Source organism: Schistocerca serialis, chromosome 6 (genome assembly GCF_023864345.2).
Source record: "Schistocerca serialis cubense isolate TAMUIC-IGC-003099 chromosome 6, iqSchSeri2.2, whole genome shotgun sequence".
In the NCBI taxonomy this organism is placed as follows: domain Eukaryota; kingdom Metazoa; phylum Arthropoda; class Insecta; order Orthoptera; family Acrididae; genus Schistocerca; species Schistocerca serialis.
Window position 1 is genome coordinate 411,863,598 of NC_064643.1, and position 20,194 is coordinate 411,883,791.

A 20,194-nucleotide genomic window follows, 5' to 3' on the forward strand; every position below is an offset into this window, starting at 1 on the left:
ACACGCTATGCTCGTTCCCTAGTGCTCTCCTCTCCCGTTTACGCACTTGGTCACCGGCACAAGCGAACAGTAGCGAACACTGGTGAACTGTCGCTGAATGGTCGTTCGCTTGTGTTCGCTTTTCTTCGGTCCGGTGTAAGGAGGCTCGCCAGACAGCTGTGGGTAGCGTCGCTGTGGCTACCACCCGCCGTTTGAGGCGTTGTCTGGGCAACGGCGCCGCCTTCCTGCCATGGCTTTCGTCGTCGACGTCGTCTCTGAAGACTCCTTCTATGAGAACCTCACTCTGGGTCTCATTCGCCTGCTGGGTAAGTCTCTACCACAGTTATGCACAATCAACTCGTCTTCTTTCACCCAATAATACGAATATTCATCAACGTTTAGTTCATTTTTAATCTAGTCCATGTCACAAGATTTTCGTTCTGTTGTAGTAACATGGCGTTTAATTTACTCATTGAATTATGTGCTCTGAATGGAAGAGAACCGTAACTGTTTCTTTGTCTGGGTTCGACAGTTCTTTTAAATTTTTTACAGGTTTGTAATTTTACGAGTGCTGTGGTCGCGTGACCAAACATTGCAGTGTAGTTCAATGCCACCGTAAGCGCCACTGTCCCCTGCTTTAGTTTAAATTTGCAACCACTACAAAAAGCCAGTAGTGTGCCACAGGAGAAGTAAGCACCTATTTCGTACAAAGGCTGTACTTCGGTCGTTTTATTACAAGCTTCTATTTCAAAATGAACAGTAATGTTATTATTTATTCAATGCTACTTTTTCGTGACTTTTCTTGTCTGTGTATTTTACGAGAGTTGGGTCGCGCGTCAGATGTTAGCCTAATAGTGCACAGTAGTTCAGCCAGCTACGACAATACTTATAGTGTTTGTTCTTTAGACTGTCAAATCAAACAGCTTTAGATAATTTTAGCTCTTCTTCCTGCTTAATTACGTCTATATTCTGTTACCAGAAGTATCTGTACACCACTATGTAATACGGAATTGACCACTAGCTGTCTCGATAGGCGGTCCGACAGTATAAAAGGAGGATGGGAGTATTTTGTTGTCAGTAGTGAAGCAGGAACAGCAGAACGAGTTGGTCAGGATAGCTCAGTGACTGCGAACGTGGACTGGTCATTGGATGTCATCTGATTAACAGATTCGTCAGGGACATTTCGGCCCTTCTAAATCTGCCCAGGTCGACTGTTGGCGATGTGACTGTGAAGTGGAAACGCTAATGCCTAACCACAGATTGAACAAGAACAGGCAGACCTCATGTACTGAGGATCAGGGATTGTCGAGTACTGAGGAAGATAGTTGAAAATAATCGCATGAATTCAGTGGAAGGAAATATCCGTTATTTCCAAAGTGCTGCCAGAAGTCCAGCTAGCACAATGACTGTGCGTAGGGAGCTAAGAAGGAGGTAAAGTGGTCGAGCAGCTCCTCATAAGCCACATATTTCTTTAGTCTGTGCTAAACAACGCTTGAGGTGGTGCAAACAGCGACGTCACTGGACAATTGATGACGGGAAACGAGTGGCTAGGAGTGACGTATGACGCTATATATATGGCAATCTGATGGAATGGTTCCGGGTTTGGCGAACGGCTTGAGAACGCTACCTGCCGCCATGTTTAGTGCCAACAGTGAAGTAAGGAGGAGGCGATGTGGCTGTGTGGAGGTGTTTTTCATATTTGTGCTTAATGCCAAATGAGGAAGGATATGAATAAATGGTTCAAATGGTTCTGAGCACTATGAGACTTAACTTCTGAGGTCATCATTCCCTTGGAACTTAGAACTACTTGAACCTAACTAACGTAAGGACATCAGATACATCCATGCCCGAGGCAGGATTCGAACCTGCTACCGGGATATGAACACATTTACATCATTGAGTACTGTATTAGCATGGCAAAGCGCCTTGTCATAATAACAGCAGCTCTAAGGCAGTAGTGTGAGGGCAATACATTTCCTGTAATGGACTGGGTAGCCCACAGACCCAGCCTGAACCCAATGGAACACCTTTGGGACGAGTTAGAACGTCGTCCTCCACACCCCAACGTCCAGCATCACTACCTCCTCTGGTTTCGGCTGTTGAGGAAGAACTGCCTGCTATTCCTCCGCAGGCATTCAGACACCCAAATGAAAATATCTCCAGAAGAGTTCACGCCGTCAGAAACACGAAGGATGGCCACTCACTACATTGATATCCACTGGTTCAAATGGCTCTGAGCACTATGAGACTTAACATCTGAGGTCATCAGTCCCCTTGAACTTAGAACTACTTAAACCTAACTAACCTAAGGACATCACACACAGCCATGCCCGAGGCAGGATTCGAACCTGAGACCGTAGCGTCGCGCGGTTCCAAACTGAAGCGCCTAGAACCGCTCGGCCACTCCGGCCGACGATATCCACTGGTATGTCTCCGAATACACCTGATTGGATATTACACTGTAGAGCCACAAAAATTGGTACACCTGCCTAATATCGTGTAGGGCTCCCACGAGCACACAGAAGTGCCGCAACGCGACGTGGCATGGACTCTACTAAGTGTGAAGTAGTGCTGGAGGGAATTGACACCATGAATACTGCAGGGCTATCGATAAATCCGTAAGAGTACGAGGGGGTGGAAAGCTCTTCTAAACACCACGTTGCGAGGCATCCCAGATTTGCTCAATAATGTTCATGTCTGGGGAGTTTGGTGGCCAGCGGAAGTGTTTAAACTCAGAAGAATGTTTCTGGAGCCACTCTGTAGCAATTCTGGACGTGCGGGATGTCGCATTGTCCTGCTGGAATTGCCCACGTCCGTCTGAATGCACAATGGACATGAATGGTGCAGGTGATCGGACAGTATGCTTACATACGTGTCACTTGCCAGAGTCGTATCTAGACGTGTCAGCCGTCCCAAATCATTCTAACTGCACACAGCCCATACCGCTTCAGTGCCTTCACCAGTTTCAACAGCTCCCTGCTGACATGCAGGGTCCATGGATTCATGAGATTGTCTCTATACCCGTATACATCCATCTGTTCGATACAATTTGAAACGAGACTCATTCTACCAGGCAACACGTTTCCAGTCATCAACAGTCCAAAGTTGGTGTTTAGGGGCCCAGACGAGGCGTAAAGCTTTGTGTTGTACAGTCATCAAGGGTATGCGAGTGAGCCTTCGGCTCTGAAAGCCCATATCGATGATGTTCCGTCGAATGGTTCGCACGCTGACACTTGTTGGTGGCCCAGCATTGAAATCTGTAGCTATATGCGGAAGGGTTCCACTTCTGTCACGTTGAACAATTGTCTTCAGTCGTCGATGGTCCCGTTCTTGCAGGATCTTTTTCCAGCCGCAGCGATGTCGGAGATTTGATGTTTTGCCGGATTCCTGATATTCACGGTCGTACGGGAAATGGTCTCTCGGGAAAATCTCCACTTCATCGCTACCTCGGAGATACTGTGTCCCATCACTCGTGCGCCGATTATAACACCATGTTCAAACTCACTTAAATCTCGTTAACCCGACATTGTAGCAGCAGTAACCGATCTAACAACTCCGCCAGACACTTGTTGTCTCATATAGGCGTTGCCGACCGCAACGCCGTATTCTGCCTGTTACATACCTCTTTATTTGAGTACACATGCTTGTACCAGTTTCTTTGGCGCTTCAGTGTATGTTAATAGTGAAGGATGTATAGGGACTTCGCATGTCATTGCGGATGTTGAGGAAACTGGCCAACCACAGCTTGTAAATGATGTGATACTTAGAAGCTGCACTGGTCACGGTCAACGGAATTAAGGCTGCTGTGCTTTTCTGCGGCGGTGATGAGGTATCTGAGGCGACGGCTGTGGCACACGTTTCATGCCATCGGCGTCAAGGGTCCCTGGGGCCATTGTGACTGGCTGGTTAACTCCTCGTCAGACGAGGACGAATGGTGGACAGTGACGGTTGCGAATCTCTAGGAGGAGAGAGGCTTTGGGTGCTCTATATAGAGCTCTATCATCTAGTGAGCAAGATGTATGAGACAGGCGCAGTACCATCAGCCTTCAAGAAAAATATAGTAATTCCAATCCCAAAGAATGCAAGTGCTGGCAGGTGTGAAAATTACCGAACTATCAGTTTAATAAGTCACGGCTGCAAAATGCTAGTACGAAATCTTTACGGACGAATGGGAAAATTGGTAGAAGCCGACCTTGGGGAAGATCAGTTTGGATTCCGTAGAAATGTAGGAACACGCGAGGCAATACTGACCCTACGACTTATCGTAGAAGATAGATTAAGGAAAGGTAAACCTACGTTCCTAGCATTCATAGACTTAGAGAAAGCTTTTGAAAATATTGACTGGAATACTCTCTTTCAAAAAGTCAAGGTGGCATAGGTAAATACAGAGAGCGGAAGTCTATTTACAATTTGAACAGAAACCAGATGGCAGTTATAATAATCGAGGGACATGAAAGAGAAGCAGTGGTTGAGAATGGAGTGAGACAGGATGGTAGCCTATTCCTGATGTTATTCAATCTGTATATTGAGCAAGCAGTAAATGAAACAAAAGAAAAATTCGGAGCAGGTATTAAAATCCATGGAGAAGAAATAAAAACTTTGAGGTTTGCCGACGATATTGTAATTCTGTCAGAGACAGCAAAGGACCTGGGAAGAGCAGTTGAACGGAATGGACAGTGTCTTGAAAGGAGAATATAAGATGAACATCAACAAAAGCAAAACGAGGATAATGGGATATAGTCTAATTAAATCAGGTGATGCTAAGAGAATCAGATTAGGAAATGAGACACTTAAGTAGTGGATGAGTTTTGCTATTTGGGGAGCAAAATAACTGATGGTGGTCGAAGTAGGGAGGATATAAAATGTAGACTGGCTATGGCAAGAAAAGCGTTTCTGAAGTAGAGAAATTTATTAACATCGAGTGTAGATTTAAGTGTTAGGAAGTCTTTTTTGGAAGTATTTGTACGGGGTGTAGCCATGTATGGAAGTCAAACGTGGACGATAAATAGTTTAGACAAGAGGAAGGATTTGATAACGTGGCGCGACAGAAGAATGCTGAAGATTAGACGGGCAGATCTCAATTAGGAGGTACTGAATAGGATTGGGGAGAAGAGGAATCTATGGCACAAACTGACTACAACAAGTTATCGGTGGGTAGGACACATTCTTAGGCGTCAAGGGATCACCAGCTTAATATTGGAAGGAAGCGTGGACGGTAAAATCGTAGAGGAAGACCAAGAGATGAATACGATAAGCAGATTCATAAGAGATGAAGACGCTTGCACAGGATAGAGTAGCATGGAGATGTGCATCAAACCAGTCTCTGGACTACAGACCACAACAATACAAGGACGTCGTAGCAATGGCGCTCATGTTCTCCATTAGCAGGGGACCCCTTAATGGAAGCACTGGAAGAAACGGCACTTCATTTTGCGTACCCAGGGTCTAAGCTGGAGAGTAGGATAGATTATCTTAGTACTGCGGTGAAGGCTGAAATAATTTTGAGATTTCATGGTAAGTAGCTACATGTTAATATCCATCACGTGTTCTTACTTTCTCCAAACTGATACTGGATTGACAATTCTATTATCAGGAGTGGCGAGATTCTAATTGGGCCTGGGAAGATTTTTTTCGGTGGGAGAAGGGGGGGGGGGGTCAGGCCGCTGCAGCCACACCTTCCACAGCAGAAAAAATCTTATTTACAAAGCAGCTGCTCTGTTGACAATACTTTTGTCATCTAGACTCATGAGGGAGACAGCAGCACCACCAGTGTCTCAACGCACAGCACTAAGGAATTCTGTTTCCAGTGAAAATAGAAAAGAACGGTGTGCTGCCTATTCAGACGTACAAGTGTACATACACTTTGGCACATGGTCTACTGGAAGTCCACCATTATCGACAGATACTTGCACGCTATACCTCACTACTACTGACACCAGAAAAAGTCTATTTTACTAAGTTCTACTAGGAGGACTCACCGAATCCGCTATGCAGTTAGCTTTGCTAACGGAGAGTACGAAGAAGTACTCAGTAAAATCTTGTCTACTAAGAACAAGACGTCTACCTCCGTAGCTGTCTCTAACTGCCATGCGGAAGCAGGGGCTCGATTCCTGGTGCTATCAGGGATTTTTCTTTGGTTGGCAGGCTGGAACGGAATGCACTCAGAATGGTGAGGTCACTTTAGGAGCTACAGAATGAGAAGTATCGATTCTGAGATCTGGGAAGCTAACAACGTCTCGATAGCGGTGTGATGGCTGCATGCCACTATATACTGTATCCAGATGACGCTTTTGGCATAGAATGACCCTGCGGTCGGTCAGCATCGCACCCTCCTCTGGGGAGTTGGAAGGACCACGCACAGCATTTCTGCCACACCTACACCAAACATATGCGGGAAATTCTTCGACGAATTGGCATTAAACTAATGAATGGGAGCAACAACGACGTTAGGTAACTGTTGGTGTCAACCAGCACGCCGTAGAAACGCTACACGCGTCGGGAGATAACGGAGTCACCTGCTGGTGCGGAATGGTTTACATTGGAGAGACGTGGCGACCTATCAGGACATAAAGAGAATGAGCGTTACATGTAACTCGAACAACATGATAAATTAGTAGTGGAAGAGCACCAAAATGAATGTGGTGAACATGTACACACCTAGTAGGTTCACTTGCTAGTTAGGCAGCCACTTACCCTGAAAAGGAAAGTACGAGAGGCGACCGGGATAGTCAAGTGGCTCACAGTCGTGAATCACTATGATGCAAAAAGGCTCGTCTCGGCTGCCAGCAATAGGCGACATACGGACATACGGGCTCGCGTGACTGCTCCTCGCGTGTCCGGGAACACTTTCGTGGGAGACACGCAACCTACTGACCTATCCTAGCCAAAGATTTATATAGAGGAAATATGACAGTCATTTTCCTCTCCGCTTGCAACCGTCTACATTCCATGACGAGCTGAAGTCGCGTCACGTGACGCTTCCGACCATATTGGGTTTTCCTGTTACGCATGTAGTTTAGATTGTACGAGTATTATGTTATTTTGGAAGTTTCCATTGAAATGATGTCAAAGTTTTGTGCTTTCAGCTGTACCTTCCGAGACCAGAAGTAAAGGATACTTCATACGATTCCTGCTGAAGGGAAACATGCAGCAACAATTTTTTTTATTAAGGTTCAGAATTCGCCGACGGATGTACCATCTAACATAGAGCTGCAGTGTTTTAACTTGAACAAATTAGTGACCAAAATTGCTGCATAATGAAATGAGGTTAAATAAATGACGTAGCGAAGCTTTTTATTTGTTTGCTAAATGATTGAATTACTCAAGTAAAAAACGACATATAACCGAGCCAACACATTTTATTTTCGTTTGATTTAATTTCGTAGTTAATGTTAAATTCTTGAAGATGGATGCATGCTTCATTTCTCTTATTCGTTTACTTGCGTTTAGTGTATCGCATCAATAAACAAAGAAATAAAATAAGTAAGAGAGGCACAAGAGAGATCGAAATGTTATCGGAAGGCACAGTCGATTTTTTTAATCCTCAGTACTTCGCAGCTGTTTCTACTCTAGAATAAATAATTTCAAATGCAAATATTAGATTCGATATGTGCGGCAACGATGTTTATTACAATTCTTGCAGAAAACTGAGATACGCGTATGTGTGCTGTTGCCTTTCAAACAACGATACTGTGAATGCTTCAGGTTTGGCTGATTCATCTGTATGGGAGACACTGCACTGTTCTTTTCATATCCATTATCCCACATGCACTTATGTTTTCCTCTATACTTAGTAAAATTCCTTGACTAAAATACGACAATGTTGTCAGGCATATGCTGTTATTTTTTCTCGGTATTAAATGAGTTCAAATGGTTCTAAGTAGTTTGAGACTTAACATCTGAGGTCATCAATCCCCTAAACTTAAAACTACTTAAACCTAAGGAAATCACACACATCCATGCCCGAGGCAGGATTCGAACCTGCGACCGTAGCAGCCACGTAGTTCCGGAATGAAGTGCCTAGAACCGCTCGGCCACAACGACCGGCTATTAACTGAGAGCTTAAGAAACGACTGTAAGAAAAACATTAAATGGAAAGAAACTTTTCATCCGATGTCATTCTGCTGCTGGATAAGCACGGTTCCTTAATAGTAAATGATTTCTATTTGCTAGTTTATTTTAAATTTCGTTTAAGACAACTGCTCCAGAATTCTGTTGCGTGTGCTTCAGCTTTGATTTTTCCTTGTAAAAACGACTTTTTCCACATTAATATTGATTATGTTTTTCTGCGGCTTTAGCTGAAAATTCCAAATGATTAGATTAAATTACTTACGATAATTCTAGGTATTTGAGCTAGCTGACATAACACTAACCGTTAAGTCTATCCCCGTCGCTATTAATAAATTACAGAAACACGAAAACAGTCCAATAAATATTTTTCGACACGTTTTGCCTACATTTTTTGCAGTTGAGGGTCGAGAAGTTCAGTTTTAAGCTAATGCTGTATATTTGCAAAGCATGAGGTTTTTGAGTGCGCGTCTGTAATAAAAACAGTTAAATGTACACTGTCTGATCAAAAGTATCTGAACAACCTGCTAACGCAGAATTGGCCACCAGATATCACGAAATGCTGACCCGCCAATTTAAAAGTAGGTGGGGAACTTTGTTTTGTCAGTAGACAAACAATAACAGCATGATGGCTCGATCAGGAGACCATAGAGACTTCGAACGTGGACTAGTCAATAAATGTCCCCTGAGTAACAAATCCATCAGGGACATTTCAACCCTTCTCAAGCTCCCCAAGTCGACTGTCAGTGTTGTAATTGCGAAGTGGAAACGCGAACGAACTACGACAGCCAAACCACGACCAGACAGGCCTCACGTACTGACGGACGGGGACCATCTACGAGGGCAGTTCAATAAGTAATGCAACACATTTTTTTTCTGAAACAGGGGTTGTTTTATTCAGCATTGAAATACACCAGGTTATTCCCCAATCTTTTAGCTACACAACACTATTTTTCAACGTAATCTCCATTCAATGCTACGGCCTTACGCCACCTTGAAATGAGGGCCTGTATGCCTGCACGGTACCATTCCACTGGTCGATGTCGGAGCCAACGTCGTACTGCATCAATAACTTCTTCATCATCCGCGTAGTGCCTCCCACGGATTGCGTTCTTCATTGGGCCAAACATATGGAAATCCGACGGTGCGAGATCGGGGCTGTAGGGTGCATGAGGAAGAACAGTCCACTGAAGTTTTGTGAGCTCCTCTCGGGTGCGAAGACTTGTGTGAGGTCTTGCGTTGTCATGAAGAAGGAGAAGTTCGTTCAGATTTTTGTGCCTACGAACACGCTGAAGTCGTTTCTTCAATTTCTGAAGAGTAGCACAATACACTTCAGAGTTGATCGTTTGACCATGGGGAAGGACATCGAACAGAATAACCCCTTCAGCGTCCCAGAAGACTGTAACCATGACTTTACCGGCTGAGGGTATGGCTTTAAACTTTTTCTTGGTAGGGGAGTGGGTGTGGCGCCACTCCATTGATTGCCGTTTTGTTTCAGGTTCGAAGTGATGAACCCATGTTTCATCGCCTGTAACAATCTTTGACAAGAAATTGTCACCCTCAGCCACATGACGAGCAAGCAATTCCGCACAGATGGTTCTCCTTTGCTCTTTACGGTGTTCAGTTAGACAACGAGGGACCCAGCGGGAACAAACCTTTGAATATCCCAACTGGTGAACAATTGTGACAGCACTACCAATAGAGATGTCAAGTTGAGCACTGAGTTGTTTGATGGTGACCCGTCAATCATCTCGAACGAGTGTGTTCGCACGCTCCGCCATTGCAGGAGTCACAGCTGTGCATGGCCGGCCCGCACGCGGGAGATTAGACAGTCTTGCTTGACCTTGCGGCGATGATGACACACGCTTTGCCCAACGACTCACCGTGCTTTTGTCCACTGCCAGATCACCGTAGACATTCTGCAAGCGCCTATGAATACCTGAGATGCCCTGGTTTTCCGCCAAAAGAAACTCGATTACTGCCCGTTGTTTGCAACGCACATCCGTTACAGACGCCATTTTAACAGCTCCGTACAGCGCTGCCACCTGTCGGAAGTCAATGAAACTATACGAGACGAAGCGGGAATGTTTGAAAATATTCCACAAGAAATTTCCGGTTTTTTCAACCAAAATTGGCCGAGAAAAAAAATGTGTTGCATTACTTATTGAACTGCCCTCGTAGCATTGCGAACGGTGGTTGCAAGAAATCGCGTCAAATCAGCGGAAGGAATCCTCGTGAGTTCCGAAGTGCTACTCCCCACCTACCACAATGACTGTGTGCAGCGAGATAAAACGATTTCGGTACCATGATCGAGCATCTCCTCATAAACCACACTTTCTAGAGTCAGTGCTAAGCGACGCTTGAGGTGGTGTAATGAGCGACACAACTGGACAGTGGATTACTGGAAACGAGTGATTGAGAGTCACGAACCACTCTACACGCTGTGGTAATCCGATGGAAGGGTTTGGGTTTGGCGAATGTTTGGTGCGTTAGCTGCCATCCTGTGTCATGCCAACAGTGGGGCAACGAGGAGGTAGTCTTATGTTATGGAGGTATTTTCTGGGTTAGAGCGTGGTACCTTATTGCACTGAAGGTAACGCAAAATAGGGAAGAATCTGTGTACATTTTACAGTATTGGGTACGGCGTGCAATAGGGGACGGTTCGGAGACGATTACTGTTCGTATCAGCACGTCAATGCACTCTGTCTTAAAGCAGCATCTGTGAGGCAGTGGTTTGTGGAGAATAACGTTCCTGAAATGACTGACCTGCCCAGAATTCCAACCTTAATCGAATGGAAGACCTGTGAGATGAGTTAGAACGCGACTTTGATCCAAACTGCTGCGCCCAACGTCACTCATTTCTCCGGTTGCAGCTCTTGAGGAAGAATGGGGTATCATTCCCCCACAGCCATTTAGACTCCTCATTGAAAGTGACCTCAGCAGAGTTCAAGCCGCCATAAAGGTGAAATGTGGACACAACCCATATGTATGTTTACTAATAGGTGTCACGATACATTTGATTAGGTAATCAATAGATACAGAATAGAGATAGAGTCACCTTACGGTGCGTGGTGAAGGGTGCTTGTGGTATCAGTATCATTCCTCCCCTTGACTGTTCCACTACAATGGTGCGTGGGAAGAACAACATCGACGAACCTCCGTATGAGAAGTAATGTCTTTGATTTTCTCGTCATAGATCAATTTGAAGGATGTGTGTGCGACGAAGTAAATTGTTGCCCAAATTGTTGCCCAACTATCTTTGTATGTGCGCTCTCAAAAACTGATTACTAACATGTTCCTAAAAATGTCGTGTGGCGCCACAGTTTCAAAAAAAATGGTTCAAATGGCTCTGAGCACTATGGGACTTAACATCAATGGTCATCAGTCCCCTAGAACTTAGAACTACTTAAACCTAACTAACCTAAGGACATCACACAACACCCAGTCATCACGACGCAGAGAAAATCCCTGACCCCGCCGGGAATCGAACCCGGGAACCCGGGCGCGGGAAGCGAGAACGCTACCGCACGACCACGAGCTGCGGACACGCGCCACAGTTTGCTGCATGTCTTTCAATTGGACTCCACTTCGGCGACTTGCAACAGCACCAGATTTTCCCTGAATGGTCACCCAACCAACTACTAGTTGGGCTAAAGGTGCTTAACTTCAGTGATCAGGCGAGAACCAATGTGGCAAGGCCGTTGGTAACCTGTCCGTGATGGACTGCATCTACGAATGAAGTTTATTGAGGATCTCCATAATGCTCTCACGCCGTCTAAATGACCCCACGATGACAAACGCTTCTCTTCGTCCGTCACAGAAATGTATTGTAAGCCATTTGTTTCACAGATTAATTGCATTTCCTTAAAATTCTCCCATGGTATCTCAGCCTGGCATATGATTTTCCTATAATTTGTTTTATGTGATGATCATTCCACTTTAGATCACCCCAAATGGTTCCTCGCCGGCCGCTGTGGTCGAGCGGTTCTAGGTGCTTCAATCCGGAACTGCGCTGCTGCTACGGTCGCAGGTTCGAATCCTGCCTCGGGCATGGATGTGTGCGATGTCCTTAAGTTAGTTAGGTTTAAGTAACTCTAAGTCTAGGTGACTGATGACCTCAGATGTTAAGTCCCATTGTGCTTAGAGCAATTTGAACCATTGTGATGGTTCCTCTTAGGTAGTCTATGGTAATTAGTGTTTTGTGATGATTTGTCCACATCTTTTTTTCTAATACTACATGTATGTATTGTGTGTGGAGAGTAGTGTAATGTTTGTGTTGTATGATGACGATGAGAGATGGAAGAGGGTGAAACCCGGTGCTGACACGCAGCCTACTCATAGCAAATAGAACCAAAGGGGCCGCCAAGCTTAACATGACCATCCGACAGATGGATCATCATCAACAGTGTCACATCCGTAACTTCATGAGACACTGCAGATTGGTTTGGTATTTAAACCAGGACTCTGGCGCAAAGTCTGGTGATCAGGAACTTTATACCACCATCTCTCCTCCCCTTGCCGGCCAAATTCTGGCAGAGAAATTTTTTCCCACCCCCTGGATTCGAACTGGCTTACCCACGGGTCGAGTACCACCGCACAAGCATGCATTAGCGACCTCTGCCACTGGTCCGGTTATGGGAAGAGTCAGTATTACATCTTGACACATGTACCGTATACTGGAAATTGACGTATCATTTTGAGGACCACGCGCTGCCTCGCTCGTGCAACATCAGCCGCTTGACTTGTTTGTTGCCGGGCAGAGTCGCGGCCCGGGGTGAAGGATGTGTCGCTGGAGCGCCGGCTGCCGTGCGAGCGCGCGCTGCTGGGCGCCTGGGAGCAGCGACACTGCTGCGCCCTTCCGGCAGACCTCAGGCACTTCTACGCCTCCACCGACGGCTTCCTGCTCACCTGGAGCTACGAGTACGCAGGTCAGTACGTCTGCTCCAGTACTGCCCGAATGTGGGGGATTCTATCACCTTCTAGTCTGTTTCAAAGTAAAAGTCAAAGGCAGTCATGTACATGCCGTTGGGTCTGCGAGAGTTACTTCCCAGCCAAATGAAAAGCTAAACTTTGGCAGAAGGGGAACGTGCTTCCAGGAACTGCACTAAGGTAAATTTATAAAAATATATACCTTAAATGGATTAAAAAATTCTATTGATTTCATCATGTGATATGTGTGAAACCCTCAAAGATAAAGAGATAAGACGCATGCAGAAATATATGCAGTCACTTGTTAAACATGGTGAACATTAATAAAACTGGAAACTGTAAGGACAGATTTCCTGACTGGAAATGCAGGAAAAAGACCCCATAAACATGTATTCAGAAATGGACGGCATGTGTGCAACAACAAATCATCCAGGAACACAGTATGGAGCTGCATTACATGCACGTCACAACATGTTGAAATTGGCCTCCATGGGACTGCACGTGACAGGGATAGTAACGGTTGTCAAGCGGGATACACATAACTGTACTTTGGCTTACACCATGCTGGTGGGCCGCTTGCCTGAAGTTTGTAATAGGGTTCATCTCAATATCCTGTAGAATCTGGTTTTCCAAGTATGGTGTACACACAGCCTGCCACCTCCCTGCACATTCGTCTGTCTGAAAGGACTCTTGATCACACTAACGTCCAAATAGACCTTGAAATGTTGTGTGAAGTCATTGGTGCCTGTTAGGGCACTTGTTTTGGCATAGCCGTGCTGCCTGTCGTACATTTCCATCTGCCTGGCCGTACACAAACGCCATCTCAACTTTTTCCTGACCTGAATACTGGACCATTCTGCTTCTTATAGTACGCTGCATCAGTCACACAGCCTGCAACACACCAGGAACTCAAGGCACATGGTCAGAAGAACTGTCATTCTTTTGTGACATATACCATGGCAACGATGCATTTCCAGACACATATTCATAGGACTTTGTTTCTTCCATTTCCAGTTAGGAATCCACCCCTGCAGTTAGTCGGTTTTATTAATGTTCACCTTGTATACAGTACCTCATATTATGTACTGTGGCAGATGCCTTACATGTTATATAAGTATGTTTCTTGTTACAACAGAATGTAGACATGATATTCTGAGATATGTATATCATAATAGTTCTATATATATATATATATATATACTCAGTACATATTTTTATAATATCCATAGTTTTAACCAGTGATAAAGACTCGTTTTCTTGAATTATCTCCTGACAGGTTAGTCTGTTGATATGGCGAGACTGTATCCTTGAGGATGATGTGTCGCTACAGAAACTTTATATTTGACAACTGTGTACATATGACACTAGTTTGTCGACAACTTCTCAGATATATTGTGTAAATGTAGTGAATTAACGGTTGCTGATAAGTGTGCTGTTTAACTGTGACAAATTATTCATTTTGTGCGCAGGTGGATGTGATTTCTACACTGGTGTCCAAAATTAAAGCAACAAACCGAAATTTTGCAATGTTTTGGAAACTGGAAGTTTGTGGTAAGATATTATGCGATCAAACTGCTGAGGTCATCGGTCCGTAAGCGTACATACTACTTAGTCTAACACACACACCCATGCCCGAGGGAGGACTCGAACTTCCGACGGAGGGAGCCGCGCGGACCGTGACAAGGCGCCTAGAATGGGCGACTACCGCGCGCGGCCTGCAATGTTTTGCCAAAAAACAGTATAAACAGGTGCTAGTAAGTAAAAACTATGTAAAGAATACAAAATGTGAACAACTGCAACATGCATGATGATAGGCAAAAATGTTCTTCGTTTTTTCCAACTTAACGGATTTGCACACACATACCGGCAATTAGTTAATGTGCTTAATCTTGGGTGTGACCACCTCTGGCAGCAGTACAGGCCTGAGAACAACAGGGGATGCTGTGAATGATGTCATCAATCTCACGTTGTGGCAATAACGCCCATTCTGCCTGCAGAGTTGCTAGAAAGTCTTAGAGAGACTACCTACATAGTGAATCACAGATATGCTCTATGGGATTCATATCGGGGGAACGAGCAGCTCACGCCATGTGTGCAATATCGTGCAATATCTGTTCTTTCCAAGAAACCACCTGTGCTCTACAAGGTCGAGCATTATCGTCTCTCAGTACGAAGTCCGGGCTCACACCACCTCGCAACAACTGCACGTGATGTGCCGAGTTCTCGTCATGATAGCTGACTGCAGTTGAACCTTGCTGATTCACCCCTAGAATTTCAAGAAGAGGTGTTCGAGTGGTCAACATACACTCTGTGATCAAAATTATCCGGACACCCGGCTGAAAATGAATTATAAGTTTGTAGTGCCCTCCATCGGTAATGCTGTAATTCAATATGTGTTGGCCTATCCTTAATCTTGATGACAGCTTCCACTCTCGCAGGCTTACGTGCAGGAAGGTTTCTTGCGGAATAGCAGCCCATTCTTCACGGAGTGCTGCACTGAGGAGAGGTACCGATATCGGTCGGTGAGGCCTGGCACGAAGTCGGCGTTCCAAAACATCCCAAAGGTATTCTGTAGGATTCAAGTCAGGAATGTGTGCAGGCCAGTCTATTACAGGGATATTATTGTCGTGTAACCACTCCACCACAGGCCGTGCATTATGAACAGGTGCTCAATCGTGTTGAAAGATGCAGTCGCCGTCCCCGAATTGCTCTTCAACAGTGGGAAGCAAGAAGGTTCTTAAAACATCAATGTAGGCCTGTGCTGTGATAGCGCCACGCAAAACAACAAGGGGTGCAAGCCACCTCCATGAAAAACACGACCACGCCATAAAACCACTTTCTCTGAATTTTACTGTTGGCACTACACACGCTGGCAGATGACGTTCACCGGGCATTCGCCATACCCACACCCTGCCATCGGATCGCCGCATTGTGTGCTGTGATTTGTCACTCCACACAAAGTTTTTCCACTGTTCGACTGTCCAAGCGAGACGTCGTTTGGCGTTTACCGGTGTGATGTGTGGTTCAAATGGCTCTGAGCACTATGGGACTTAACTTCTCAGGTCATCAGTCCCCTAGAACTTAGAACTACTTAAACCTAACTAACCTAAGGACATCACACACATCCATGCCCGAGGCAAGATTCGAACCTGCGACCGTAACGGTCGCGCGGTTTCAGACTGTAGCGCCTAGAACCGCTCGGCCGCTCCGGCCGGCCGTGATGTGTGGCTTGTGAGCAGCTTCTAGACCATGAAATCCAAGTTTTCTCACCTCCCGCCTAACCATCATAGTATTTGCGGTAGATCCTGATGCAGTTTGGAATTCCAGTGTGATGTCTCGATAGATGTCTGCCTATTACGCATTATGACCCTCTTCAACTGTCAGCGGGTACTATCAGTCAACAGACGAGGTCGGCCTGTACGTTTTTGAGCTGTACAAGTCCCTTCACGTTTCAGCTTCACTATCACATCAGAAACAGAGAACCTAAGGATGTTTAGGAGTGTGGAAATCTCACGTACAGACGTATGATGCAAGTGACACCCAATCACCTGACCACGTTCGAGGTCCGTGAGTTCTGCGGAGTGACCCATTCTACTTTCTCACGATGTCTAATGACTAGTGAGGTGGCTGATATGGAGTACCCGGCAGTAGGTGGCAGCAGAATGCACCTAATATGAATAATGTATGTTTTTGACGGTGTCCGGATACCTTTGATCACATAGTGTAATCCCTGCCCACAACATTTGGGACCCTCCTCAATATTGATCTCTTTCCATAATCTTTGGATCGCAGAAAATGGAGAGGCAAAGGACCTGCTAATATAGCAGATAACTGATGATGATGAGTCGCGTTGCAAGTTTCCTCCAGATGCTAATGTGTCGAGAATTACTCTCCAGATCAAATCGGGACTCATCCGTGAAAGGAGTATTGGCCCACTTTTCTCTTGTCGATTCCACTCTATACGTTCCCTTTCGTGAAGACACGTCAGAGGCACACATACAGCAGGTTACCGACAGTAAAGGCCACCCTGTGAAGCCTTCTGTACACCGTTTCCCTCGATACAACACGTCCAGTGAATGCTGCGAGGTCAGTTGCCAGTTGCTGTGCAGTACTAAGGCGGTACCGTCGAATCCTTACGGCCAAATAACAGCCCTCTCTTTTTGATATCACTCATGGTACTCCCTGCCCTGGACTTTGGGATACTGTTTCGCTCTCTATAAATTGTCGCCACTTTCGAGAAACAACAGAATGATTCACGTTAATCATTCTGGTCACAGTAGCTTACGACTGTTCTGTTTCCATTCTTCTTATGTCTCTCCACAGCTGAGGATCTGGTATGCTTTTTCTTTGTGCCGTACTGCACCGTATGTGACGGTATACACAGCGATTGAGGATGTGGGACCTCCCAGTAAACTCTACCCCATTTGATAGGTGCCCTGTCTTCATCATTGCTGTGGTTGTTCATTGACCAGAATGTCATATTTCGTGCAAAACACGACTGTACGGACATCTGCTGACATTTTTTATGATTATACTGTGAATTAGACACAATACGGGGAAATAGCGGTTTGTTGCTTTTCTATTGGACACCACTGTATGCAGGACTGCTTGAATGGTAACGGACACGAGGCTGTGTGGCTTTCCCAAAAAGGGCTGCCATGCAAAACACACAGAGGTCATCCAACCTTTCCTGCAATTTATCATCGGGTTGCTGAGCAAGATCAGCAGCATCACAAATCATGAATCTAAGTAGACCATGATTTGCACGTGCTCCTGACTATGAAGAATGTATTCTTTACATTGTCGAAGAGGACCCAGCTATAAGCAAGTGATTCATTGCTGTGTCATGTAATGCTTCTCCCAGTACCACGTGAAGGAAACTTCACCAGAAGTTAATGCATACATATAGTGTGCACCACCGCCGATAGGAGAACTTTTTCTGGTGGGTTGCTGCACATACTTTTGAGTATGTTGTCTGAGGCAACTTTTGAAAGAGATGCAACAGAAAATTTTGTTGGCCTTTTTTTGTGGCTGGATGAAGATGCCCTGGTACATCTACGACAAATGCTAGTAACAATTCAACATTTAAATTTGGGCTAGAGTTGCAGAAGATTGTCTTTCCGATATATCATACAGGTGCTGTCTGCAAGGTGTTATTGGTAACAATCACCCAAACAAGCTACATGTCATATTCTTAGGAAATGGGCTGAAGCATGGAGGAACTCCAGCACATTTTAGTCCACCTGTTCAAAATGCACTGGTTGACATCTACTATTGCAGTCTGTGGAAGGTCAGGCTGTATGGGGGTGAGGCTGTGGAGGGTTGGTTGCTTGGGGCTGGATGCAGGAGGGCTCACATGGGGGATATGTGGTGGGGGGGAGGCTACAAAGGGCAGTCTGTTGGGGGGGGGGGGTGGAATGTGGGGGAGCATACTGCAGGGAGGGGTGAGCTGAGGGGGCAGGCTATGAGGGGGAAGGCTGTGTGGGGGCAGGCTGTGCAGAGCAACCAGAGGGGGGACAACTCATAGGGGTTCAGGCAGCAGGGGGGGGGCTGGCTGCAGCAGGCACAAGCATGGGGGGGGGGCGGGAAGGGTGCAGCAGGGGTGAGCCAGTAGTGGAGGCAGGGTAGGGGGAGTTGAACACATGGAGGTGTCAGCTGTAGGGGAGCTGGCAATGGAAGGGCTGGCAGTGGGGCCCAGCAGAAGTAGGTCAGGCAGCATGGGAGGGCAGGTAGATGCAGCTCAGCATAAGGGGCCTGCAGCAGGGGGCAGGCTGTGAGGAAGGTGGGCTTCAGGGAACAAGCCGTATGGTGTGGACTGCAGGTGGTGGATGTGGGGGTCAGACAGAGGGATCGGGCTGAAGTAAATTGGGGGGAGGGGGCAGCCTGTGGGTGGGGGGCAGTTTTTTGACAGTGTGGTATGGGGAGCAGGCAGGCTATGTGGGGGCAGGATACAATGTTGCAGACTGTAGGGGGGCAGGATGCATGGGTGCCAGTGGTTTTCAGGCTGTGCCATCTCTGTGGGGGAGTAGGCTATGTAGTGTCAGGCAGCAGTGGCCAGGCAGTTTGGCAGGCTGTGTGGGATCTGCTGGGAGATGGGTGGGCTGAGTTGGGTGGGCTGTGAGGTGTTGGGCTGTGGGGGAGGGTCTGTTTGCAGAGGGTTGGCTGCAAGGAGGTATGTTCTGTAAGAGGTGTGTGGCACGTTGCAAGGTAGGAGGGGTAGGATGCAGAAGCAGTCTGCTACGGGCAGACTGCAGGTGACGGGATGCAGGGGTCATGCTGAGGGGGTTCAGTCTGTAGTAGGGCTTGTTGAGGAGATGTGGGGATATGGTAGGTAGCACTCTGGTGGGGCAGACTGCAGCATGACAAGGTGCAGTGGGATGGGTTGCAGTGGGGTGGGGTGCAGCAGGTCAGGCTGTGACAGAGCAGGCTGCAACTGGGTGGTCTATGATGGGGTGGGCTGCAGTGAGGTAGGCTGGGGTGGAGGCTGGCTATCATGGGGTGGCCTGCTGTATGGGGACTGTGGTGGGGTGGGGGGAGTGTTGCAGTGGTTGTGGTGGGATGGGATGTGGTGGGACATGGTTGGTGTTGAGCAGCAGGGTGCTTGAGGACAGACACTGCACTGAAATGCTCCTCATTCTGCTTGATGAAGTGAACTCCAATTGATGGGATGCTAGGTGTGGCCAGCGTAAGACTGGACTGTGAACTGGCCATAGAGTGGATACTGGATCAGTGCTGCTGGGAACACATAACTGAGAAAAGTGAGGTAGTGCTGTTATGGTCGCTGTTTATGACAATGATTACGCCTCTGGTGGTGAGGCTGACACCACGTGGTACCGTGGAGGCTGCTGGAGGTTTGGTTGAAAACAACCCAGCATGTTTCTGGCAAATCAGACTGTTTCCCTTTGATCTCCAGAGGTTTTGTCTTTAGCAGGTTGGAGCTTAGGCAACCTGTGGTACATGACTGTGTGACTGGTAGCAAGCAGTAGTCACTAGCTACAGGACACAGCAGGATGGGTATGGGATCTGTTCCATGGTGTACAAATTCTGTGAAACCATCTGAGACAATTGGTTTATGGAGCTGCTGCCATTCCTAATGCAGAGACACATAGGCACTGTTTCATGGGATCTGAGAAAACATCTGACGCCTTCCAGTAGTTTTTGGAAGTGTGCAAATTTCCATGTCATCCAAATACATGTAAAGGCAAGCATTGATGGATTG

At 46.4% G+C, this 20,194-nt stretch overlaps 1 protein-coding gene across 1 annotated transcript in view; it reads left to right on the forward strand.

Annotated features, from left to right (window-relative positions):
- The first annotated feature begins 229 nt into the window (after positions 1–229).
- Positions 230–20,194, forward strand: part of LOC126484892 (tubulin polyglutamylase complex subunit 2) — a 157,284-nt gene continuing 137,319 nt past the window's right edge. The window contains exons 1-2 of the mRNA XM_050108490.1: positions 230–305; positions 12,807–12,974. Of these exons, the coding sequence (XP_049964447.1) occupies positions 230–305; positions 12,807–12,974 (244 nt within the window). The remainder of the gene's footprint in view (positions 306–12,806; positions 12,975–20,194) is intronic.